This window comes from Psittacula echo (assembly GCF_963264785.1).
Source record: "Psittacula echo genome assembly, chromosome: 3".
NCBI lineage: Eukaryota > Metazoa > Chordata > Aves > Psittaciformes > Psittacidae > Psittacula > Psittacula echo.
Window position 1 is genome coordinate 59,695,578 of NC_137736.1, and position 26,148 is coordinate 59,721,725.

The 26,148-nt window shown below is 36.7% G+C and overlaps 1 protein-coding gene across 14 annotated transcripts in view; it reads right to left on the reverse strand.

The window, feature by feature from the left end:
• The window catches only part of REV1 (REV1 DNA directed polymerase), a 60,459-nt gene continuing 34,311 nt past the window's right edge, over window positions 1–26,148 (reverse strand). For 12 of the 14 annotated variants that reach the window (XM_080612145.1, XM_080612153.1, XM_080612152.1 and 9 more), the window contains 14 exons: window positions 25,071–25,199; window positions 24,254–24,408; window positions 21,849–21,968; window positions 18,543–18,763; window positions 17,360–17,532; window positions 13,454–13,556; window positions 11,698–11,854; window positions 11,210–11,412; window positions 8,351–8,584; window positions 4,179–4,287; window positions 2,892–3,103; window positions 2,559–2,718; window positions 1,583–1,685; window positions 1–422 (listed from right to left, as the gene is read on the reverse strand). In XM_080612145.1, coding sequence (XP_080468271.1) covers window positions 311–422; window positions 1,583–1,685; window positions 2,559–2,718; window positions 2,892–3,103; window positions 4,179–4,287; window positions 8,351–8,584; window positions 11,210–11,412; window positions 11,698–11,854; window positions 13,454–13,556; window positions 17,360–17,532; window positions 18,543–18,763; window positions 21,849–21,968; window positions 24,254–24,408; window positions 25,071–25,199 — 2,191 coding nt within the window. In that variant the 3' untranslated portion in view covers window positions 1–310. Of the gene's footprint in view, window positions 423–1,582; window positions 1,686–2,558; window positions 2,719–2,891; window positions 3,104–3,976; window positions 4,040–4,178; window positions 4,288–8,350; window positions 8,585–11,209; window positions 11,413–11,697; window positions 11,855–13,453; window positions 13,557–17,359; window positions 17,533–18,542; window positions 18,764–21,848; window positions 21,969–24,253; window positions 24,409–25,070; window positions 25,200–26,148 lie in introns of those variants that run through there. The other 2 variants (XM_080612154.1, XM_080612155.1) reach the window with 2 other exon arrangements.

Genomic DNA, 26,148 nt, shown 5'->3' on the forward strand with positions numbered 1-26,148 from the left:
TATACATACAGTTCTTTATTAAACAACTGTAAACACTTCACTGTAAAAATCCATAAAACTTTATAAACAAACATTTTGTAAATAGATTCTATACTACAATAAAAGAATTTTAACACAATTATTTACATGCAATACTGACAAATTTGGCACTTTCTGAAAAGAAATGTACAAAACACTTTGTTGTTTAAAAAGAAATCTGAAATTATAAAAACTCAGGGCATTACTATCATGCACTTTGCAAATACCTCACAAGCACTTATGGCACAGCTAGCAGAGAGCTCCAGGCTCTCACAAGCTCTTTACTACAAGTTCAGATAACTTTTAATGTGCTTCCGTAAGTTTGTTGTAAAACTACCTGAACATTGTCAAGAATGAAGTCAAATGCCATATTCCAAACCGATTCCACAGATGACTGCATTAACCTGAAGGAGAAAAAGGAACAAGAGGACAAAAATTACTGTTAAAGAACCTGTCCTTTTTACAGTAAGTTTTAGTCTTCACACTGGAAAACAAGATCACAGCAGTTCACTGTGAATGGTATTTTGATTTCACCTTGGTAAAGGTCTCTATATTGTATTTATTGCTAAGACCGGAAACAAATCATGGAGGCCAACAGACAGCTGCGTTACCTCTAGCACTGCACTACTACTGGAAGCCAATTAAGGAAATTCTCAAGGGAAATGAAGCAGCTCTGTACTCTCAAAATCCTTTCTAGATCACTGTTACAGAGAGCAGGGGGTTCTACACTTACAGCTTTGGAAGGCCTTATTATGTCAGGGACAACATGCATCATCCAACTCCTGATCCCCTGCCCTATGCTTGTCACCAGGCTTTGGAGAGAGACACTGCCACTGGTGCAACCACCACATACAGGGACCAGGACTGGACAATGCCGCTTTCTGAGGAGCTTTGTGAACAACTGACTATGCAGCATTCAACAAAACAGTTAACTGCACTATGTGTTTTGCATTTCTTGAGGCCTAAAGACATCAAAATCATCATACAAAATTATAGTGAAGCTTTTACACTGCTGTAGTCTTTTGGGTGTTAATTCTGTGAAATAAATATTTTCCAGATATAAGACACGGAAAGCTGAGATCCATGGTTATGTATCAGTCAGTAAGCACATCATAAATGGAACCTCGGCCTCCTGACTCATCAAAAGAGTAACAGGAGCACAGTAACTAAGTAATAAAAATGGATTTAATAGGTTGGAGGTGAGACAGGATCTGGATACAGCAGGAGAACAAAATCAGATGAAATGAAGGTATGAGCGAGACAGTGCCACGAAAAATGAATGAATACAGGATGAAGGGATAATGCTGACAAAACCTATATCCTTTGTCTACAACAGACGCTGTAGCAAATACTGTTAAACGCCACTCTTAATTTTTCACAAATTACCTGTTTTAACAGCCCAACTCTTCTCCCCACTCCTGTTCTTGAATAAAATTTAAACTTAAACCATCTACACTCATAATGGAATTCTCATGGTCTTGTGGCCTCACAGTGAAGCAGTCAGTGCATACATTCTAACAAAAATGGTCTAAGTAAGTGTCGCAAATACTAGCAATTGAGCTACCTTTTCATGTACTTTACAACCAGATCCAACTTTTCCAGATCTTTCTCTTCTATTAGATCAGTACAATACTTAACAACCTGTAGAATGTCTTCTTCCATAGGATCTGTAATAAAAAGGTAACTTTAAGTATACTTTCACAGAATAAATGGAATATAAATGAAAGAAATTCTGCAGTGTTAGCACACCAGGGGCCAATCTGACAATTGCTATTATCCCCATACCTCCCCCCAGCATCACCAGCGGTATACATAAAAGGGCTGCAAGGTCCTGAAATATGTGTCTCTTGAACTCTTCTTTTTCTTCAGTAAGAACAAATGACGGCCAAGCTAACATTAACCAAAGGGAAAAGAAGTAGGAATTTAAAATGGAGTGGCTGTTTTGAAACTTTTAGGAGAACAGTTATGTCCAGAATACGAAGGGTCAGATTTCTTCAGACATGAGGGTGTTGCTGGTTGTTTTAATATAATGTTAAAGCTCAAATCACAATTTAGCAACGGTGTGACACTTCTGCACTTTATTCCAGAAATCTTTCCAGCAGTTAGTCTGGATAATAAAACCCAACCACAACCAGAACAGCCAAAACCTGCATTGCTTTGCCTCTAAAATGACACCTCTGTAAGAAAAAAAAAAAGTCCATTTCAACAGCTTTCATCTTAGTGGTTGGAACATGTTGGATAAAATAGGGAAAACCTCCCACACAAGTAACATCAAGGCATAAGAGCCTAACAAACAGGTTGAAGAGAGAGCAGGTGAATTTTCATGCTGTTAAGAAACAGGAACTGGTGAAAAAAACCAGAATAACAAGGAAGCAGGAAGAATCAAGTCACTCCAGGACTGCAAGGCAGTAAGACTTCAAGATTACTGTGAAAAATAACCAGTGGAAGGAAGAGTGAAGGAATAAAGTACAAAAAGCCTACTACAAAAATAGTTTTCTTTGTGATGCCTGCAAGATCACCACTAGCGTGACACCCCATACCTGAAATAGTTGTAATCCATTCTCTCAACAATGTCTTTACATCATTGAATTCAACAGCTCCAGCTAGGTTGGGTGCTTGTGGCCTAAACGAACCAGGCTGTTGTTCAGTCTGCACAGCTGATGGGCCTGAAGAATCTGAAGTTGATGGAACTGCTTCTGACTGTTACAAACATAAAAGTTGATAATGGTCAGCCTGACAAATATCTTAACACCATATTTATACATAGATAAGCAACAAGTAAAGATTCCAGTAAAGAAGCTGCATTTGTGAACATGGACTAAGTCCAAAGAAACAGACATGGCTTTACTGAAAGCTGTTAGTGTTAAAATTACCTGAGCAGCTGTTCCTTCTTGTTTCAAGAAACCATCTATTAGCTTCTGTGGGCTTCCAGTTGCAGCTGGCATGTTTTTTGCAGGGCTACCAATGAGTCTGTTTTTCAAAGGACTCTGAATCTTTTTTACAGGACTGACTGGATTTTTTTTCCTGCTTTTTTTCTTATTTTTCATTGTTGTATTCTTCAGGTTTAAGAAAGGATTTTTTGCCACTGAAAACCAAAGGAACAGTCAGTGGTTGGTAACATTTAAAATTTAGTATTTTTCCATTGGAAGGAGGACTCTGTATCTTCCACAAAAATCTATGGATCAATTTGGAGAACATAACCTAGATAAAGCAACTTTCACACTCACATGCCATTCCAGATATGGGAATTGGTCTTAAGTATTTGAAAAGCACTGCTGGACATTAGTGTACCCAGAGGATACTCAACTATTCATAAGCCTTTTAATATCAACCATTGCAGTGCTTGAGTATGAGCAGATGGTGAAATCTGAAGCCTACAGGACAAATTGCTTTGCCTCAGTCAGAGCACTGTTCCACCTAGACATCCGCTAAGACTTCCCACCAGTGGTTATCAGCAAAACGAGCAGTGAAACTCCCCCAAACTGCTTTTGTAACAGTTTACCAAGGAAATCACTCTCACTCCATCATATGACTAATGCATATCTGCATTAGTCCACTGACTATGAAATCAAGGTTTGATTATAATAACACAGTATTTACTGGCAATGAACCCAATGACATTTCCAACTTATTTTACAGTGAAGCACATTCATGGGGAAGAAATCTTATTTCTTTCTACTGATTATAAAAAGGAGGCCTGTGTGATCAGATCAGAGTAAAAACACCTGACTATCAGACATATGGTGAGATGTATCGTATCTCTAATTGTCTGAAACCCATACCAGCGTTATGGGGTTCAGGGAACCATGAGAATGCTATCTGAACATAATTTAACTAACTTAGGTACTGAAGATGCAATACTTAAATTACACGACATATCAAGTTTAGATTCCATACTGCTAACATATGGACATGCGTTAGGTTTAGTGCCACAGTCCCCATGAATTGAATTAATTACCCATTTAAGTAAAGCTTGGCATCTGTTTGCAAAATGAGACCGCAGCTGGTTGTAACTGACAGTCTGTCAAAAATAAAGAAAGAAATTTGATTGAACACAGCATCTTCATAGAAGCTTGTGTTATATTTTTCCAGTTTGTTATTTAGAGTTGCATAACTGTCTTTGAATAGTAAGCAACTCCTATACAACTATACATACTCACCAAAAGTGTTAGCAGGTTGCTGCTCTGATTGCTTTTGCCTTTGATCATATGCATCTCTCAGCTCTGCTTGCAACTCAGCAGGTAGTGCAGCAAAAACCTCAGGGTCCACCTGAACAGTAACAGAAGATTCATTTGATTATTTCACCAGTGAGCAACACTGCTTGCTTTCCTCTAGATCACTTACATGAGAAGGGTCAATTTTATGCCAAGCAAAAATAAAAGAGATATAAGAGAAACACTGTAAAATATGTTATATGTTTTCTTCATGTATTTTAGCTTGTAAAAACCATAAAATGTTCCACTTGATACTACTCTACATTTATTATTTTTGAGAATTACTGTTTATGGGTCTATAATTCACTAAGCATCTTTATTCACCCACTTCATTTACCACTATCTTTATTCACCTACTGATCTACAGTACAGCTACATTAACAGCACAATTAAGCCTAACTCAGAGAACACTACCTTCAAATTTCCGAACTCAAGCACTGTGACAATCAGACTTTTGCCCCTCTTATTCTTTTGATTACTTCTGTTTCCTGAAAGCTGCTAACCTCCTCGAACAGAACATCACTGGAAACAGTCTCACTTCTTTAAGGACAAGAAAGGCAAGTCCAGCTACCTCATATTTTGAACTAGCTTGAAAGGATTTAGTTTCTTCCTCCTAGTTGTCCATCCCTTGTTTAACTGATAAAAACGCAGTCCTTTCCAACTGTTCTAGGGGCTTGAATTCTAGACAAGAAATAATTTGCTGCCAATTGCCATACACACAAAATATAATTTCATGTATTACTGGTTATCTGCCCTCACTGTGCGTCTCAAGTAGCAAATTTGTGACAGACTAGTCTTGTATTCTGAGTTTCCTGGTATTACTGGACAGTGTTTTCAGCTTATATTCTGCTAAATCTCAATTAATAAAGGCAAACCTATAATTTTAAGGATTAAATCTGCCTAGTGTTAGAGTGCCCTTTATTTCAGTGGTAGAATACAGAGATGTGCACAAACAACAACAACAAAATTTATTCAAAATTACTATTGCTATTCTAAGGGCACAATACAATTTCTGCCATTACCTCAGATACTCTATTTATTGTATGTCGGTATGCATAGATAGTACAAATTGTCTCTTATTTTAAGTACATATTTGATCTTTTTTTTTGAACTAAACCACATATGATACATTAGGAAGGTAGGCTGTGCTATTTGCACATATGATGTTTGAATCACACAGATAATAAACATGAACATGCTCGCTCCCACAGGTAAAACTCATCCATTTAGCACATTTTTTCCACTTTTCAAACTCCATGTGTCAACACAAATTTTTCACCACTCAAAATGTGCACTAATTAAAAGAGGAAATGGGAACAACTCTGACCTCAATCTGTACAGAACAAAGGATTGTGGTGGAACACAGCCAATTAAGTCCAGAGGCTTAAGTTATTTTTTAAATATAAATCTTACTTAATAAAACGATTCTAAAAAGGTTACTGTTCTCTAGCTAAGCAGTGGAGAGTCAGGAACTTGGGAGGCCCTCAATTAGCAGTGTTTTTTGTATACACCACTTAATAATTTATGCAGAAATAAAGCAGAACAGGGAACTGGCCATGTTTCTGTTATTCCCTCTATCACTGCCCTCTGAAAGTGTAATATGTAAAAATTCAATTGGAAGAGCCATCAGTCAAGTTTGTATGAATTCAACACTAATTAATCGGAGTTTTGTGTAATTTAGTGTACAGCCGGAGTGTGCTAACATTCCTTTCACATGGCAATGGAGAAACATATGGAGAATCTTGATTTTATAAATTCATGTACTACCTCAGCACACAGCTATCAGTATTTTTGACGTGCTGTATAAATTTCCTGAGAAGGAACCATGTTATAACAATATAATATGAGGTGCAAATTTGCCACCAATAATTAATTCCACTACTACAAATGTCATTAGTTTCTAAGCAACTGTAATCTTTACTTCTTGCATCCCATGCTTTTACAGGATTCAACTGCTACAGAGATACACAGCTCTTCTAAATGTTAAGATTTCTTCAGCAGCTGATGGAAATTAATGCAATTTATCTGAATGCTTTCTATGGGAGAACCTTATCCAACAAAGGATATTTTCCACATGTTTTCTAATGAATAAATCACTATCACCCAATTAATTTGGCACCTGGCATAAAACCATAGTTCAGTCAAAAGGAATGAAGGGTTGAAAACCAAACCTAATTAAGCTATAAAAAGATGGGAGGGTATCATTTACATTTGCTGAGTTGATACAGCTAAAGCACTCAATTTGGAGTGGCTTGCAGTGTTTCTATACCTGAAACCTATTACTGCTTAGTTGACTGCATCATTTGGAAGAAAGTAATCTCAAATGTTTGTGTGCACTCATACAATATACACTCCCACAAAGACTTTAACAATAAAAAACCCTGTCAAACTATATTCAGACCAAGATGGTATTTTGGAATTAAGTTCATGTTTGATTTTATCACAGAAAAAAATCCTCCCGTATTAATGAACTGGTTTTAGCATTTTTTTTTCCTGCCAAACGTAAGGAAGCTATTGAACAACATTACCCTAGGTATTAAACTTGGACCTAACTCATAAAATGAAAATTGTAAATCTTAGAGCTTTCTTTTTGCCAATAAAGCTGAATGGATTTCAAGAGAAAAATCTGGAGTACAAGCATAAGGCATTCTAAAGTAGACAGTACGGATATCCCTGGCAAATAAATAGGAAGTAGTCAATTCTTCCTGAACTGCATCTTCAAACAGAAAGGCCGCTCTGCTAAGCCAACATTTTTGGATCCAGTAACAGTCACAAAGTACATTAGGAGATAAGAGACAAGAAAACCAGTGCATGAGTATGTAGATTAAGTATTTTTAAGACAATTTCAAGGAGTAATGCTATAGTAAAAACACAACAATCCTCAACTACCTAACTGACAGATAAAGCAGAAACACTAACAAAATACAATTTTTATAGAAAGCCTTGTGCAGTTAAAATTCACCCTGAAAAGGAGTGCTGAGTGGTAAAACAAGTGTGGAACATAATTTAACACACAAGTCCAAGATAAACTCTTGCCTATGAATGAACGCAACTACATATTTTAAAACAGGGGTGTGGAGAGTTCATACACATTTGCACATCATCTCCACAGAGGAAACCCAACTTTGCAGTTCAGGAATAAAAACTGACACAACTGGTTTCTAGCCAGAGAACTTGAATCAAGGAGAAGAAATTTTAGTACCAGAAATAACAATTGTGCATTAACTACTGTTCACTGGGTCAGGAATTTCTAATTTTCTCTGGATTCTGTGTCAGCATTATGCCTTAGAAACAGCAACAAATATCTCTAAATCTGATTAAGTGGTATCAGTTTGTTTGAGAACAATGGAGCAATAGTACAGTAAATAGAAATCAGACAAATCAAAATACTGCTCTAATTTAAATAATGCATATGCAAGGTATTGTATCGCTGAGTAACCCAATCTTTGATCTTTAAATTAATTTTTACCCTACATTTGTTTGGCACTATCTTGGATTGAAGGGTAGAATATCATTAGAAGCATCACTACTGCTATGTGCTCCTGCTTCAGGCCCCTACTTTGAGAAACAACTTCACACTTTCCTCATCCTGGACCTGCTGTATACAAGCACATTAAAAAATTCTGGAGATATGCACAATCTTTAGCCATGCCTGCCTTTCTCCCAGTTAAGTCTTATAAACAATCACATCCACAGAAGCGAGCAGAAGCTGGCTTTACACCATCAAAACATCCACTTAAACAGAGTGAGTCTCCTGTGACTAGCTAAGCAGATTTTAGGACTGCTTCAGACTTACGGTGCAGTGTAACTCAGCTGCAATGCAGAAAAAAGACTGTTTACACACCGGATTGCAAATCAAAGTGTAAATGAGGAGGTTTTACATCAGGCAACAGCAAAAACACAGGCATGCTGATGACTATAAATCTTTAATAAATACTATCATACTATGTCTGTGATGCATCAAGTAACATTTGAAAGCAGACTTTTTAAAGGTGTTAAAGGACCATAAATCATTTTGGCAAGTCACAGATTCTAGTTAATGCTGTCTCAAGAAAAAGCTGTTAACTATCCCTGTAGGTGGAAACTTGATGTTAATTGATACAATGCAAACATCCTACCTGTGAGAAAGCTGGCAAGGCTATTACATTAATTCCCATATTGGTATTTGGTTCTTGGAGCTGTGGAATTTGTAAAAGCACTGTTCCAACTGGTTGTGACAGAAGTGCTGTGTTACATCCATTTACTGGCTCTTTTCTGTTGTCTCCGTAACTCTCTCCTTGCTGAATGGTGTATATTTGCTCTACTTGTTCTCTGAGATCAGGTGGCAGGGCTTCTAGCACGGACTTATCTAGCTACAAATATATAAAAGCTTTTAGATTTTTCTGAGGAATGTATAACAGGGTTAATTTTAGTAAAAAATTAATTCTACAGTTTTCGAATTTTAGAAAAATATTAATCATTTTAATCTGTGTATGCAAACATACTTAGCAACCTGACAGTTACACTCTGCAGCAGCAAGATATAAAAATAAGGTTTAAGAAAGTAGTTCAGTAAATATAAATGCTCAGTTGTATCTTTCCACAGTGCTCAGTGGTCTCATCACAAATTGCAATCACAAATATGTAAGGTTTCCTCGACAACTACCTTGTGACACTGAAACCCAAATTCTGAGTTCAAATTACACAGGCAACATGTTGTTATGAATAGTAAATTGATGTCTGATATAAAGCAATAAAGCACTTTATTATTCCTTTTTTTTTACAGAGTTCTAGGATACATGTTATTGATTTACTTTAATGGTATTCTGTATGTTTGCATACTGTCAGGCTCTTGTCATAGATTTTGATAATGAAATAAGCCTCAGATTCAAATTTTTGCCTGCTGTAATTGCTACTTACCATCAATTATGGACTTGAAACAACTGAAACGACCCCTCAGTGCCTAAAAGTTGCTGTAAGCAATGACAGCTGCACAAGTGACATAATGAATATAACTGACAAGTAAATCTACAGCATCAGTTTTCTCACAAGTAAAACTTGAGTGAAACTATGTGGATAAATGCCAGTGTTTGCCTGTAAGTTCTCCTAAATAAGACTCCATGGCAGTTTTAGAAAACTTTATCTTTGACCTTTAAGAAGAAAATTTGGGTTTTATGACCAGATTCTGGATTTACAGAGAACTACAAATGTATGTGAAAAGCTACTTGGCTTATAGTATTGAGGGGTTTTCAAGAAAGCTGCCTGTATTATTAATCTCTTCAGCTATTCTTCTACATTCTGTTTGTGTTCTCTCATTTAAAATATGCTACATAACCACTTCTATGACCATTTTCTGGAATGCTGGCTGTAAATATATCTTCCTGTAGCGTTCCTAGCACACACCACACAAAATACAGTATGAGACTAACTCTTACCATTCCTTCCCTATACTGAATTACATATTATATTCCATATTATAATATGGTTATAAAGCAGAAAGAAAGATGAGCAGATTGTGCCATAAGCCACCAAAGTTGTAGGAATTCTACTGCACAACTAGGGCATTTTTCATTTGTTCATACATATTCCTCCTACAGCAGAATCTGAGCGTACGGAGGAGCTTCACATTATCCACTCAAGTTGCTTTTAGATCCTCAGCTAGCTTAGGATCTAAAACGTAGGCACTGCATTATACAAAAAAAAGTTTTCTGGCAAAACCATAATTTGCTTTGAAAAATGTGCAAATATTTGGAAAAGCTGTTAACAGAACATAAACAAATGCTTTTACAGACTTAAGTTACAGATTTTTACAGAAAAACATGTAAATCTGATTGTACCTAAAATACCTACAAAATTCAGTGCAGCTTCCTCACAGCAGACACATGTAACAGATGTCTGATTGAGTAACGTGGGGTGGAAATAAGGAGGCTCTTCTTTGGTTACAATACAAAAAAAAAAACAAACAACCAAGCCCCACAGAAACATTTTACTTAAATAGAGATGTCCTCCTCTCATCTAAAAGGCGATATCCTGTACAAATGTTAAGTGTGCATCTCAGCATTCATCTTATTTGAAGAACATTAGAAAAAACATAGGAAGATGAGTAACTAAATCTGTAACACAAGTTTGACATTCTTTTAGGCAGAAACTTAGAGCACAGCCATTGCAGAAGTATACAAGGTAGTGTAAGACTAGTTGCTGTTCACTTCCTTCTCACTGACTAAAGCTGGAAGACAGATTTATAGTGTAATTTATAGACTGGTATAGAACACATGACTTTAAGAATTCATGTAGAGAAGACTTACTGATTATCATTTATTGGCATCTGTGGCAAAGAATATTGCTGCCATAAAGACAGAAAACATTAAAAAATTCAGTCTTCATGAAAATGACACAAAGTACTTGAGCTAATTCTTCTTGAGCCACTCATCAGTGATTAAGCTAATCAGAAATAATTTTAAAGAGCTAACATAAGACAAGGCAATTTACAAGTCTGCATCCTATCACAATCATAGAAACACTGAACATGAACTATAGCATGTGTCTAACTTGTCTGACAGAAGTTTTCCCAAAGTTTATTCTGTGTTTTTTGTAATGAGGCTCTGGTAGTTGGTTGTGAAAGGTGGAACATAATGGTTTTTAGTATTTCAACCCTGGCATCTTTTCCATTCTTGCTCCATTGCAATCCTTTGGCAAGTGATGGAAAGGAAAAAAGATACTGGAAAATTAAATTTCTTTCCTTTGCATAAATACAATCTTTTGTGGGTTAGCCTATAAATGGACTGCTTTTAAAAAAATCATTTTACTAAGGCAACATAGTTTTGCATCAGTAACAGTTCCTTACTGCCACGCACTGTACTCTACTAGAGCTCTTTTTAGTAAAAAAAAAAAAAAAAAACAAAAAAAAACAGTGTAGCCTTTTTTTGTTCTACCCAAGACAGACAAACAATCCCAAGTTATTACAATACACTGCAGATGCTTTATATCTTTATATTTTACCTGGGAAGCAGATGGAACCTCAATACTCAAATTAAGCCTGGATTTTACACTGATAGGAGAATGTACGCCATTCCATTTGACAGCAGACTCAGCATTGTTAACATTAGAATTGAGACCAGATGGAAGATGACTACCACGAGATGGAAGAAAAGTGCAAGTTCTTGAATCAGAAGATATTTCAAGGTCCATAGCAGCCACAAATACTATACGTATGAAAACAAAATACAGAATGATCATATAATATCTGAAGATTCAAGATACAATGAAGTTAATTTCCAGTTTTATTTGCTAAACAGTTTATAAAATATTTAGCATAACTATAAGACTTTCCATTTCAAAGTATCCTTTGTTACTACTAACTTTTAAAAAGGTCAGAATAATCCTATGCAAAGTTTTATTTGTAACATTTTCTACTCCAAAAGGTAACCTATGTCGGAGCCCTTCAGAACTGATTGTTATCACACATGCGAAGTACAAAGCTTACTGACCTTCCTTATGTTCTTCTTCTGAGCACTTTTTTGCTTTCTGAACATGAAAAAGATCAATAACTGAATGTGATCCACCAGGCAAGTGTCCAGATTGTACTGCTGAGTGAGCTGAAGTGGTTTTACTGATGGGAACCAACTGCTGTACTTGAATTCCAACCTAAATCCAAAATATAAATACATTAATTTTATAAAGTTTAAAAAATAACATAAAATCTGTAATTCTTTCCTAATAAAATTCCCTTCTCTGAAATCAGCTGCCTGTTGTGGGTGGGGGGGAGAAACAAAAATATGTTGAAATACACATAAATAGCCAGTAAAACCATCCCAAACAAGTCCCAGGATTAACCACTACAATCCAACAACTAAGAAATGACAAAGATAATATCATATTGACTTCTCTGATGTACAAGACTGCTGTCAACAGGATCATGAAGCAATGTGATTATTATGAAAGTTTTCAGACACCAACAAATATAGAAGTACTGACCAGGAAGTGATTAGTATTAAATCTGGCTACCTGTACCAGAAAGGAATAGTTTTACTGAGGAGAATCTGTACTAAATCCATCACTTCAGTCTACAAATGAGAAAGATAATGTTGTTTCACTTCTAGACATGGTTCTTGCAAAATCCCAGTGGATGAAATTATGCTAGTGAAAGTAGTCTTTATCAGATGAGGTGTCCTCATTTGGAAAGACTTCCTCACTTTTCATTAACTTTTAAATACCAAATCAATGGGGGTTCAAAAACCGTGTCTAAGAATGTACTGGTACATTGTTCAAGTTTACTGCTTATCCTCTATAATTATTAAAGACAACCCCAACAATTTTAAAAAACTGTATATAGAGGTCAGAAAGCATGAAGGATTAGGTATCTATTTCCACCACATCATCTTCTATAATTACACGGCAAGGATTTTGTTTTGTTATCAGTTTCTTAGTTGCTATTAATGTGATATAATTGTAAGACAGCAAAGGAGATAGACAAGAAACTAGAAAAAGACAGGGAGAGGATGACAAATATGTCCTGAACTCCAAGAAGAAACCCAAGCCATGGAGCTGACTTTGCAAGGCAGCACTGTGAATCGAAACCCTACTTCTACGTTTAAATAACCAATAAATAAATGCTGGGTTGTTTTAGAAAGCCTCTGTGCTCCTTTGTAACAAATGGCTGTTATCAGAATAGTCTTAATCATGGGTTCATACTGCTATGACAAAACCAGAGATGAGCAAGAGTGTTCCAAAGTAAAACATGATTCAGAAGAGCCAGCAATTCACCTTCTAACAAAGGCCAAACCAAGAGGTTGGTAACTTTTCAGGCTCTAAGACTTGCAGTCTAGAGTAGAAACTCCTTCAATCTGTACCTTTTGACATTACAAGCAGTTTTATATTAGTTACTTAAGTAGTAACTGTGCAAAAGTTTACAGCAAATTCTAAGTCAAAATAAAGCTTACACATGCTAATAATAGAACCATAGAAGTTACAGTCCAAGTTTGTTAGCTCAGGCTGGTTTAAGTTGTGGATTAATCCATACCATGATAAAATTTTCGGTTTTTACATTTATAGTTTTATAACCATGTTTTTCAATGGTAACCACACAAAACAGTATAATTGCTTAGCCTGATTGACATAAGCTTTGTATTATCTACACGTTTGCTTAAGTTTGGTTATTGTCTACCCTGGGAAACTAAAAATTTATGAAAAGACAACAAAAAAGCCTGATAAAGAGAATAAATTTCAGTTTTCCTATTAACTCACCCCTCTCATATCTGATATGTTCAGTTTCATTGTGTGAAACATGTTTAGAGTTTCTTTCCCAATTACTTTTGCGCTGTCTGTTGCATGGTCTAGAGTCACAGTCCTACAAAGAATAAAAAAGTATGGTTAAAAAGGAAACTGTTTCACAACTCCTAAAGACTACAACAACTCTATATTTATTCAAGAGAGGACATCAAAGAAAGACAGATCATAATTTCCTGGCATATTGAACTGAAACCGAACACTGTTTTTTTTGTTGTTCTGTGGTTTCTTTTTAAAGGTAATTAGAACTAAGTATGTTCTACAGAAAAGAAAAAGATTACTTAAGAATTGAACATTCTCAGTGTGTGGTCCATGCATTGTCAAATACAGTATGTACTTATATACATGCTACCTACAAAATGCCAGACAAAAAATGTTTCACTTCACAGTACTTGTAGAAATACACTCATGCACTATTCTTCACTAAAGCTTGGGTTCGTAAAGAGTTTGCTCAGCATTATTTCAGTTGTGAATTGTCAAAGCTCTAAAAGAAAGAGTTTCAGAAGGAACTCTGAGGAAGATGCAGATATAGGCATCTGCATGTGGATTTCAAATTACAAAGAACTTGGATCAATGGTAAGTGACTTTAAACAACATTCCAAATACAAATCTTACACTGCGGACAATTTTCTGCAACAGCTCTCACAAAATTACCTAACTGTGAGTTTTACAAATTGCCACCTGACAGCTTAAGATGGTAGTGCAGTGGTTGGTGGTTCTGGATTCTCTAATGGCCTAACATTTAAGACAGATAAGGACAGAATTTCTCATGGCTAATCAGATGTGAGTGATGAAAAGTTGTCTCACTGAGGTAACTGATGCAGTGTTAATTCTGATGGAGTGGGCTCTATGGACAAAAGGAAGTTCCATCTTGGTATTTTGACAGGATGCCATACTGACAACTTACTAAACACTTTAATGGCGTCTCCTTATATTTTACTCATGGGAAAGCAGTCTGGCAATAGTTCCAAACTTAGTAATTCCTTCCATAAAGACAGAATAAAGCTATATCTCAACATACACTCAGTCCTAAAAATATGTTCCTAGACTGTTAAATCTTCAGCTCGAAGAACTGATGATAGCCAGAAGACAAAAGCATAGGTTGATGGATTTTCTTTTTGGTATACAAGTCTCAAAAGGTGATTAGCTTCTGATAGCGAAAGGTGAATGTTGTAGTTTTAGTTTTCAGCACAGCTAAATTGCATGTCACAAGCTCACAAGTATCAGGCAGACCGTTTGCATGCAAATTCCACTGTTGATCTGTAACCCACTGAAAGAACACCCCTACCTCTTCAGTCACCAGCAACTCTGAGCAAATGACCCTTAAGTTCAGGAGGGACTCATCTGTTACAACAACATGAGGTGGATGGAAAAGTAGAAAAGACCTATTTTTGAAGATGTCAAATGCACCCTCACACAACAGCCAGTATCATCCCTTTATCTAAGGACCATTAGCTTTTGTGGATGACTTTCTGGCAAAGAACGGCCATGTACCCAGATCAGCAAGTGCTTACGTGGAGTTCGACATGAACCAAGGAACAACAAAAGGTGAAGGAGGATGGGAACAAGGCACTGGGAGTGAGAATCCCAGCAAGATAAGAAGGAGCTGGAATTTACTGAGTTGCTAAACTGAGGACTGTTGGAAAACTTTGAAGGTCAGGTTCTCACACCTGTGCTTAACCAATTATATGTTAGTTGTTAAGGGCCTCACAGATATGTATCCAATCACAATGGGCCAAGTTAGTGCAAACAACTTTAAAAAATAGTATATAAAGAGTTAGTTTTCTATAATAAACGGCTTTGTCTGATCACATTGATCTCCGACTGAGTCCATTCAGCGACAGGCTTTGATACAGAAGTGTCTGCCTGAAGAATAAACATCCATTTAGAAGGTTCTCAGACAACCTTGTATATTGAAACAGCATGCAGCTACCTGATGTTCTTATGCCTAGGTATCATTTTTGTGCTTTCAGTATGCAAGCATATAGATTTGAGACTAAAAAAAAAAGAAGCAACACAATTTTAGTCAACACCATCCAGCTGAACAATAGGAAGCAAAGAAGAATCAGAAATAAAGGGAAGAGTAACAACACTGCTTCTGGAAGCTGAAGGTCCTACTCCTTTGACAATGACCTATCAACTGACTACCGAGGCAGAATAACTGGGTTATCCCATTTCACCAGGGATGGGCATCTACCACAGGTAGCATCTCAATGAGATCAAGAATGGTGCAGCATGACCAAACTGAAAGGGACTTTACTGTGTCAATAATGATCCACAAGAAAATAAAGGTACTTCTGATGAGGAACTTATAACTGTATGAAAAAACTTAACTGCAAAGGTCAAGAGACATGAACCTTCTTATGGCCACCTCAAGAACAGTGGCCTTCTTGAACAGCTGAAACATGGGGCACAGTCTCTGACCTTGAGATTTTGAGATTCAATTTTCTTAGCTCCACTTTAGATGAGGACCTTAGTGACATGGTTTAGTGACAGACTTGGCAGTCCTGGGGTAACGGTTGGACTTGATGATCTTAAAGGTCTTTTCTGACCCAGCTGATTCTATAATTCTTTGGATCTTCGCTGTCTTTTCTAGGATCAGAAAAATTCTGTGCAGACTTCTTGGTGCAATAACATGAAAGACAGATTCGACACAAAGAAACTTGTCTGCACTAAGATGGGAAACTGAAGTCCAAGGTGTCTTGATGCCAGCTCCAATCTTCAGAATCCAAAGTGGCCTCTCAGTCTTTTGCAAATACTGCCCTAGTCCCCACACATTCCCAGCTTGGAGAACAGTACTGATCAGACATCCTTCTTGACAAGTACAAGTATTGTCTTTGAGAACTGACTCCAACTGTCAGGATCAGCATATGATCAACTACCTACCAAGGAACAACAGAAAGCCCCTAAAGAAAAATAACCCAACACTACACTACACACAACACTACACTACAGTAGCTCAGGGAGAGGAACAGTTTGCAGCAGGAGAACATTTCAACTCAGCTGGTCACTGAAGAAATAAAAATGCTCCTGCATGCTTGTCAAAGTGCAGAATGTAAATACTTCTTCTGGAAGTACTGCAAAAAGCAAAACAGCTCCAATATTGAGCTAGCTGGAGAAATGAACATCAAATATACATACGTACATCTGCATTACTGCTTGTCAATAAACCTCTTAAAAGATCAAAAGTCTTTATTAGTATTTCATGAGACTATTATAAAATCAAAAGCAACCTTAAACTATATTACTAAAGTCAAAAAGGAAGAATACCTCCCCGCCAAAAGAAATGGGTAGTCACAGTAATTAACTGAGAATATTTCACTACATCACTTTAATTTCTAAATAGCATCCACAGACACGCAAGACTATATTCTCTCAAGAAAGCTATTTCAAATCACAAAGAATGCACTTGTGGAGTCAGATTCCTTCCTTCCTGTTTCTGCTTCCTCTGAAAACCGCAAATCGTTTCTTCTATGCCCACAAACTTTTCAACTTCTGATATATTTTCTTTTTTCCCCATTTTAATCTTTGAACAAACTCAAAGGCAAAAGATGACTTAAAATTGTTCTCTCTTTATGATTCAGACACCTTAGTCTCTTCCTTCTTTCACTTCCCAATATGCCATGTTTATTGTTGGGGGATTTACATTCCATGCTAATGACCGAAAGACCACAACCCTAACACGGAGGACTTCTGATAATAATATTCTACTTTGGATTTTGATGCAGGTTTGATATGCACACAAAAAGTTACTCAAGCACTTAAAAATTTCTGTCCAGTCTTCCTGTAGGTTTTGGTGCCCAACATCCTGTAGAAGTGTGCTCATGCCTACTACCAACCATTCCTTTTTCCAGACATAGTTACCTGGCGATATTATCACAGATTCCATGACCTCCGTATTTTGCAGGCTCCACTGGTGCCCCAGCCTTTCTGACCATAATTTTAAGGGTCAGTCGTTTACCCTTCATACCAGCAGCTTCAAGCCTACGTTGGATTTCTTCTGAGAGGCTCAGAAGGAATGCTTCTGCTTCCTTAGGCTGAAGGGGAAAAACAACATGTTTAGATAATTATTATTTTTCAAATACTGAAGGTAAATCATTAAGGCTTAATGCAATCCAGATTGTGTAAACTGAAAAGAGCAAGCTGACTCACAGGCAATTGTCTTATTTAACATCAAGTGTTTTATTAACATTGTAGGTTGCTGAAGTTAGGTGAGATGGTAGATTCCTATCCTAATGTTGAAGTAAGTAGGAAATATGAAGTCCTTTTGGAAATAAGCCTTAAAACCCCAAATGTATTTAGAAACCTCAACATAGAACTGAAAGTCTAACTTTAAACACACACCTAAAGGATGAAGGGCATAGGGCTTATTAAGGGAAATACTTTGACCATGAGGAAAGTCCAGCAGTGGAAGACGTTATTTAGAAAAGTTTTGCAGTCTTCATTCTTGGAGGTTTTCAACACCAGACTGGATAAAGCCCTGAGCAACTGGTCTGATCTCAAAGCTTCCCCTGCATAAAGCAAAAGGCTGGACTACACAACACCATCAGATCTCTCCCAACCTTTTTTTTTCCTATAATTTCTGTAAGTGCTTCAGTTCTCAACAAAGAGCTGAGTTATTTTTTAATATAACTTTCTGAACAACACACCTTTCCCCCCACCCCCCAATATTTGTAAAAAGTCCAATAAAAATGTTGTACTGGTGCTGGTTTCAGGCACTGGCATCTTTGAATAATCAGCATTTAAATGAAAGAGAATGCTAGGTGCTGACAAACCTACTGCAGTTCTCTCTTTCTGTACCAGACTTGTATAACGAATGCAGAATAGCCAGCTAATTTTGTGCAAGCTTCTTTCAGTCCAATACTTTTGTAGTCTCTCCTCCCATTATATCGTTTGGTCTCCTATTTCTTCATTTTCCTCATTCCTATTTGGTGGCTAAGATGGTGCTCTAACAGATCAAAGTGTAAGTGAAAATAATCAGAATATGAGAAGATTCTTCTACAGCTGAAAGAAGTCACTGCAGAAAACAAAGCAAGTTTGAATTTACCTGTGTAAACCTTATTCCATAGTTGATTTCTGCTGAAACAGATTTTCTTTCTTTTTCTGTACGAACAGGTCGATCATCCAAACCACGACAAAATCTGTAGAGCATTTGTCCTGTTTTTGGACCAAACTCTTTTTGCAGTTTTGACATTGAAGCACACTGCAGATCTCCACAGGTTTTAATTCCCAAAGAAGCCAGCTTAGATTCCATCGCCCTGCCAACTCCTAACAACAAAGCAATTACTTCTGTTAACTCTGTACAACTCAGAGCCAGTCAGGTTTTGAACAAATAAAATCTGTCTTTTTAAACCTAGACTAGGTTATGTCAAATAAATAAAATATATACTATAAAAAAAATAAGTTTCACTCAATAAAGCATGGTCCAAATGGAAACTTTTGGTGTCTCCACCTGTATTTTTTATATATCTAGTTTAAGATGTCATATTGCAGTGTGTTTATTTCTGGGTAAAATGTTGAATGACTCTTGCTTGCAAATCTTCTTGACAACGTACAGCATATAGCTCTGGAAACCACAACACTCAGTCCAAGAAGAGTATCCAATATGTAATATGTTTTGCTACCATATACAAGTGATTTAATCTGAAAGAAAACCAACAAATATTTTGAATACTATTCCACTGCTCCCGAGGTATAAAAATAATATTTCAGGTAGAAGTGATAGCATACCTTTATCACTTGTGCTTTGAATTACCAAGCACTGGAAACTGTACGTATCCATGGCAACGGCACATATGTAAGTGTGATAAACTTAAGTACATGTCTGGGTTTTGGAGAGGTGGCCTGTTACTTCTGGAAAATATTAGTCCTATGAGTTTACACTACCGAAGTCTGTGAAAGTTAGAAATCACAGTTAATCAGCTTCTATCTTTCAGAATCTCTTTGTCTTAGTGGCATTACTGACACAAACACTAAGAAGTTTTTACTGTGAATACGCAAGTGAATTCCAAAAACTTCAAAATACTCAAGTCAAAGCAAAGTATTATATGAGTAATTTTCTAAGGGAAAAATGTATTCTGTAAGTTATGCCAAAGAGAAACGATTCTGTGTTATGAATTGTGATCAGCTAAGGAAGGGCATACATAAAGACAAGTTCTGGTAAACCTGCACCTGTCTACGTATGCTATTCCTGCCACTTTTCCATTTCAATGTCTACTGTCTATCTTTTAACTTCCTGCCTCCTTTTTTTTTTTTCCCCTTAAAAAAATTAAAATAGTATTTGAAACATTTAAAACTAAATATGTGTGTACACATGTAGGCTGAGCTCAGCTGATCACTAACATACAAAGCATAAATGAGAGCTTACTCAGCACTTTTTGTACTGTGTCTGTGTCACATTATACTACTGAAGTACTGAATAACAATTCAATACAGAATTAGAGCCAGGAAACACTTTGACTTACAGCTCTTTTAAACATTTTCCTGGAACGATAAAAAAAATATAATGAAGCCTGCTTTCATACAGATGTATTCCATACATCCTGAACGTCTATCATTCTCCTGGAACAATAGCTCCACTTCTCTGTGAACCCTGCTATGCCTCAGAGAGCCTCGCTAAAACATGGGGGCCAGAAATGCTTCTTTCCTTCCCTTCAGCTTTCTCCTTCGTCTTCCCTATGTCCACAGGTATCTCAATCACCCCAGTCTTCCCTTACTGAAATATCCTTCCCTCTCCTGATGAAATCCATCCATGGATCCTGAAGGAGCTGGCAAATGAAGTTGCTAAGCCACTGGCCATCATATTTGAAAAATCATGGCAGCCAGGTGAAATTACAAATGACTGTAACAAAAGGGTAATATAACGCGTTTTCAAGAAGGGGAAAATGGATGACCCAGGGAATTACAGACCAGTCAGTCTCACCTCTGTGCCTGGCAAAATCTTGGAGCAGATTCTCCTGGAAGGCATGCTACGGCACATGAAAAACAACAAGGTGGTTGGTGACAGCCAGCATGGCTTCACTAAGGGGAAATCCTGCCTGACCAATTTGGTGGCCTTCTATGATGGCGTTACGAAACTGATGGACAGGGGTAGAGCAGTTGGTGTCATCTACCTGGACTTGTGCAAAGCGTTTGACACTGTCCCACATGACATCCTTGTCTCTAAATTGGAGAGACATCAATTTGATGGGTGGACCACTCGGTGGATAAAGAACTGGCTGGATGGCCGTGTGCAAAGAGTTGTGGTCAATGGCTCAATGTCCAGCTGGAGACCGGTAACGAGTGGTGTCCCTCAGGGATCGGTGTTGGGACCGGTCTTGTTCAACATCTTTGTCGGTGACATGGACAGTGGGATTGAGTGCGCCCTCAGCAAGTTTGCCGATGACACCAAGCTGTGTGGTTCGGTTGATACGCCGGAGGGAAGGGATGCCATCCAGAGGGACCTCAACACGCTTGTGAGGTGGGCTGATGCCAACCTTATGAAGTTTAACCATGCCAAGTGCAAGGTCCTACACCTGGGTCGGAGCAATCCCAGGCACAGCTACAGGTTGGGCAGAGAACAGATTCAGAGCAGCCCTGTGGAGAAGGACTTGGGGGTGTTGGTCGATGAGAAGATGAACATGAGCTGGCTTCAGTGTGCGCTCGCAGCCCAGAAAGCCAACCGTATCCTGGGCTGCATCAAAAGGAGCGTGACCAGCAGGTCCAAGGAGGTGATCCTGCCCCTCTACTCTGCTCTCGTGAGACCTCATTTGGAGTATTGTGTGCAGTTCTGGTGTCCTCAACATAAAAAGGACATGGAACTGTTGGAACAAGTCCAGAGGAGGGCCACAAGGATGATCAGGGGACTGGAGCACCTCCTCTATGAAGACAGGCTGACAAACTCTGTCCTTTTTAACTCTTCATACACTCTGTTTCATTATGGCATCTCTGCTATTTTTTCCAACTACTGACTTCATATACTCCTTTTAGAAAGAATACTCTCTCTTGGGCTAGTTCTCAGTTCTAAGCAAACTGCCTCTCTCAGTCATAAGTACCTGATGTTACTCATTTGATTACATTCATTACGATACAGCAAGTTTGCAGTCACTTGAAATTCTTCTAAAGATTTTAAGGTTGCATTCTCTTCTGTAGATCATGTTGCGTGAATCCTTAAAATTCTTTACTAAAAGAGATGCTTCTCAAAGATACAAAAAGGTCACATTCTTTCCAGCAAGTTGAGGATTTTTAAGAAGTCAGTATACCTTTTTTTTTCTTAATCATAACCATGGAATAGCATCTAATCTCAGAACACAGATTTGTAACTGAAACTATTTTAATTTCAGGAGGCAAAATGTCCTCTAGAAGAAAGGAGTACCTGGAAGACTGGCAACAAGTTGCCCTCTGATAAAATCATCCACTTCTTCAGGTTTTAAGTGATATTGTCCATCTGGCTTAGCTTTACGAGTTGCCATTCTGGCCAGCAGAATATTAGAACCTGTAAAAACAACAAATTAAAGTATGTCTGTGGTAACTTCTGTCCTCTCAAGTAGAATGCCACAGTTCAGTAATCAAGGAAAAAATGCAGAAAGTAGACTCAAATTTCTTATCTTCTGCAAAGAATTTAATGAAATATATTCATGAGCTGCTAGCAGTATTCGTTATTACAGCAAGTTAAAATCAACCAACCAAAAAAATCCACCAAAAAATCCCAAAACAATCAATAACTAAGTACTGGATGCCTCACTAAGAACACTGAATTTATTTGTCTTGGTTATGTTCTACACATGTAGAGGTACAGATAAAGGGTTAAGTGCAAATGGCTAAAAAATACAGAAGGGTAATATTTTAACACTGCAGAACAGACCACTGTGGTCAATGTAAATAACAGGTGACAATTCTATCCATTATATTATACGTAAAATTCTGGAATTTAGCTCATATTTGGTCCTGAGTATTGACAAAAATATTCCAATGACTTTGTTAAAGTATTACACGCGCTCTTAAAAGTGTGGTGGGAACCTAGTCAGCATTTTTTATTTCCCTATTCATACACTTATTCATGCTCAGCCAATAAAATCTCTGGAATGGCACCCAAACACATTCATTATTGCCACTCAAACACCCCATCCAAAGATAAGGCAAACTAATAAAAGGTCAGGCAGATTCACAACTCACAGCACTGTGTGTTACTATTCCTCTTCTCATCTTACCTATGCTTACATCCTTTCTGTCTGTTCTAAAATTTTAGTTAATAAGAGTAGTAACAGAGTTTTACATGCACTGTTTCTCCTGAGGGATTAAACTGATGAAACAACTAATGACAGATTCTTCATTCAATTTCCTATGTAACTATGAGAATGTGTTTTGTCTATAGAGTACTGAAGATTTCTGACCCTCTTATCTATCAAGCATATCAACATAGCCTCTCCTATCATGCAATCTCAGTGATTTACCTTCTGCAATGTATTATTGCCACAACACAACTACTTTATTGCCACTACTTTATTGAGTTAAAGTATGAAAAAATTAATACCTCACTCAACAAATGTGTGTTTAATCTTCTACCAGCATTGTTTAAGTCAGTTTAGTTTAGCCCCTAAAATCTAAAGGGTAAAAAGTTACATTTATTCAACTGGCATAAACATGTCTTTCTTCAACTTATTTCAGATCAGCCAACAGGGTTGAGAGGAGATCTCAACAGTATAACAGTATCTATTCAAATTTACATTTTATTATACTGATACAACTTTCACACTGGGCAACATACAAATCACACAAAATGTATGTTTCAGGCATACCGTTTTAGAAATAAGGTCTCTATATTCATGTAGTAATAAAACTACAATTGTTTGCCTCTGACTTATTTACTAAAAATGAATTATGAGTGAAGAGACAAAGTCCTTGTCATATACCTACCATATGAATTTCTAGAGTGGATGCCAAAATTATTATCCAATATCTCACAAATACTGATTATTAGAAAAAAAAAGTAAAAATGTCTCTCTCAATTCGTAAGAGAACCATGATAACAGATTAGAAAATAATGCTTTAAAAATTGATTTTGCTCTTCCTGTAGAAATAACCACACGAAAGAGATCACAAATGTGCTTCAAGTCAAAACAAGATACAAACAGGGAATTACAGTGTCTCTACTATGATATAAGAAATAAAGAATTCTGCCTACAGTACTGAGCTTGTTTCACAAGCAGATTTTATACACATATACACTCAGCATATTTATTTACAGATATTCAACTCTAGTATTAATTAGTGCCAAAAGCAAAGGAGAAAGGAAGGGGCCAGGTGAAAAGAAATCAAGGAAGTCTTTTCAGATGCGTGATTTCATATACAATGCCTACTACAAATCACACAAACCTTGCCTTCAGTATCTTCTAATAATTATGCTAAATCACGCCATGGTTAAACTCTTACTGCTGTCTTTGTTAAGGAATAGACTGTACTCATTTTATAAATTCTATAAATGTTTTCCCATTTATTGAAAAATACAGTAGCCTTTCATAAGAATGAATGCAAGAACATCATACTGATGTCATTTTAGCATACTGTTCAAATAACAAAGGCGTGCAATTTTGTAATTTTTTGCTTAAAACTTTCTACTTAGGAAGATTTTCTTGCATTTTTATTTACGCTAATTTCATGCAATGGCAACAGATTCCATATCACACAAACACTCTTAAGAGTTTTAGCAATCTTGCATAGCTTTGATAGACCTAAAAATAGCAGGTACTGCTTGTAAACAAAATGAAATAAGAAACTTACCCATCCCAACAGAAGCAGTGCATTTAGTCTGGGCTTTGATTTCGGTGCGGATAGCATTTGCAAGTTCATCAGGAGTCAATCTGGTCTCTGTAAGGATTTCAGTGATATCTACTAGTGCTTCATCACAACTGACTGCTTCGATGTTATGAGTATAGCTATCAACACAAAGTAAAGGAGGTGAAACACCAGCAACAGCTCACCATCTGTTAAAACAAATATGTAGCAAATAAAGTCTTCCTTTTGTGGTGGTATTACCCTGCTTATTTTGTATCACACATCACATATTAAAAATGCTAAACCAACAAATTACAGTAACATTACTAATGTAGGACTAATTTCAACATGCATCATGATTTTAAGGGAACAGCTAGAGAAGGAGTTGAATACTTATTTTTCATATACAGTAACAAATTTCCAATTTTGTTTAAGTGCATTTTAAACCAGAAAGTAGTTTCTAATAGATGTTACTCCAGTAACCCATTCTTAAGTTACTCAAAGAACTCTATTGGAAGAATCGCACAACTAAGCAGCGATCTGCTTCGCATAGTGTAATCAGTAAAAAATTTAGCAATGACTCCTTTGGAACTCAGATGTCAACTGTTTACAGGATTTGAATTCAAGACAAAAGAATGCAGAAGAAAGACAGTGCTCAAAATAACAAAAATACTACAAAAGGAAGACCTCAAATAGGAATGGCTTTATTGAAGCTGAAGAGTAACATGGAGATGAAAACACTAAATTGAATGGCATTCAGCAGTGGCAAATATGCTTGACAATCTTACCATGAAAGACCATGTAAACAAACAGCATGTGTTACCTTGCTAATATTTCATATACAGTCTGTGCAACTTCTTTGTATGCATCAAAATCGTATGAAACTGCTTGAAGATTTGGACACAACTTTTTTGCTTGGCCAAAAAACATTCCATTCTTTATGCCGAATCGTCTGAAACGAAATTATTAAAAAAAAAACCCAAAAACAAACCACCCCAAACCAAATTAATATATCACCAATTTTTCCACAAATTAATACAGGGCATTTCCAAATGAAGTATTTGTTTTTTCCCACAAAAATGAATTATCAATAAAAAGGAATTTAGCAATTCAATAGGTAAGAAAAATAACCGCAAATACAGTATCTGAATTAGCTGTGTAATATCCAGGCATGCAGCATGGACAGCCTGCCTTTGGGAACAAAGTCTCCAGAAAGCAACACTTGCTACCTTCTGCTTCAAATTAAAACCACGCATATACCTCAGTGACTAAGGTAACCAGATCTTATATTCCACTGTGCAAGCTTACAAAATTCTGCTCTTGTATTAAATAAACTCTCATTTTTTGAGATATAAATATAAGCCTGCCTATTCTAGCATGCTTGAGAAATATTCCAATGGAGGAATAATTTCTGGGATGTTATTTCTATCATGGAAGAAAATTATTTCCAACACTGTGCTTATATTTATAACAAGTTATTTCATACTCTGAGCATTCATAAGGGGATGCTCAATATAATCAGTGCAAGAAATGGCTTTAAGCTTAGTAATCACACTTACTGTCTGATTTTAACTAAAAACTTCAGTAACAGTGTCCTTAATTCCATGAAAGAATGCAATTTTGACACAAAAAAAAGTGAAGATAACATTATGAAATCAACAATTAACACAGTGAATGGCACCAGTTTTTCTTCAACAGACTTTGTTTCAAGTAATATGTAAGTTAGGCTGAGAGCTATGAAACAGTTCAAAAAGCAGCAGCATCCACAAAAAACACCTTGTGTTAAATTCTAACAACATATGTAATTACAACTTTTAAAAACATAAAAATTCCTTTCTAGATAAATTTGAAGACACTGCCTTAAAACCTGCTAATTTTTGACATTTTATGATACATAATTT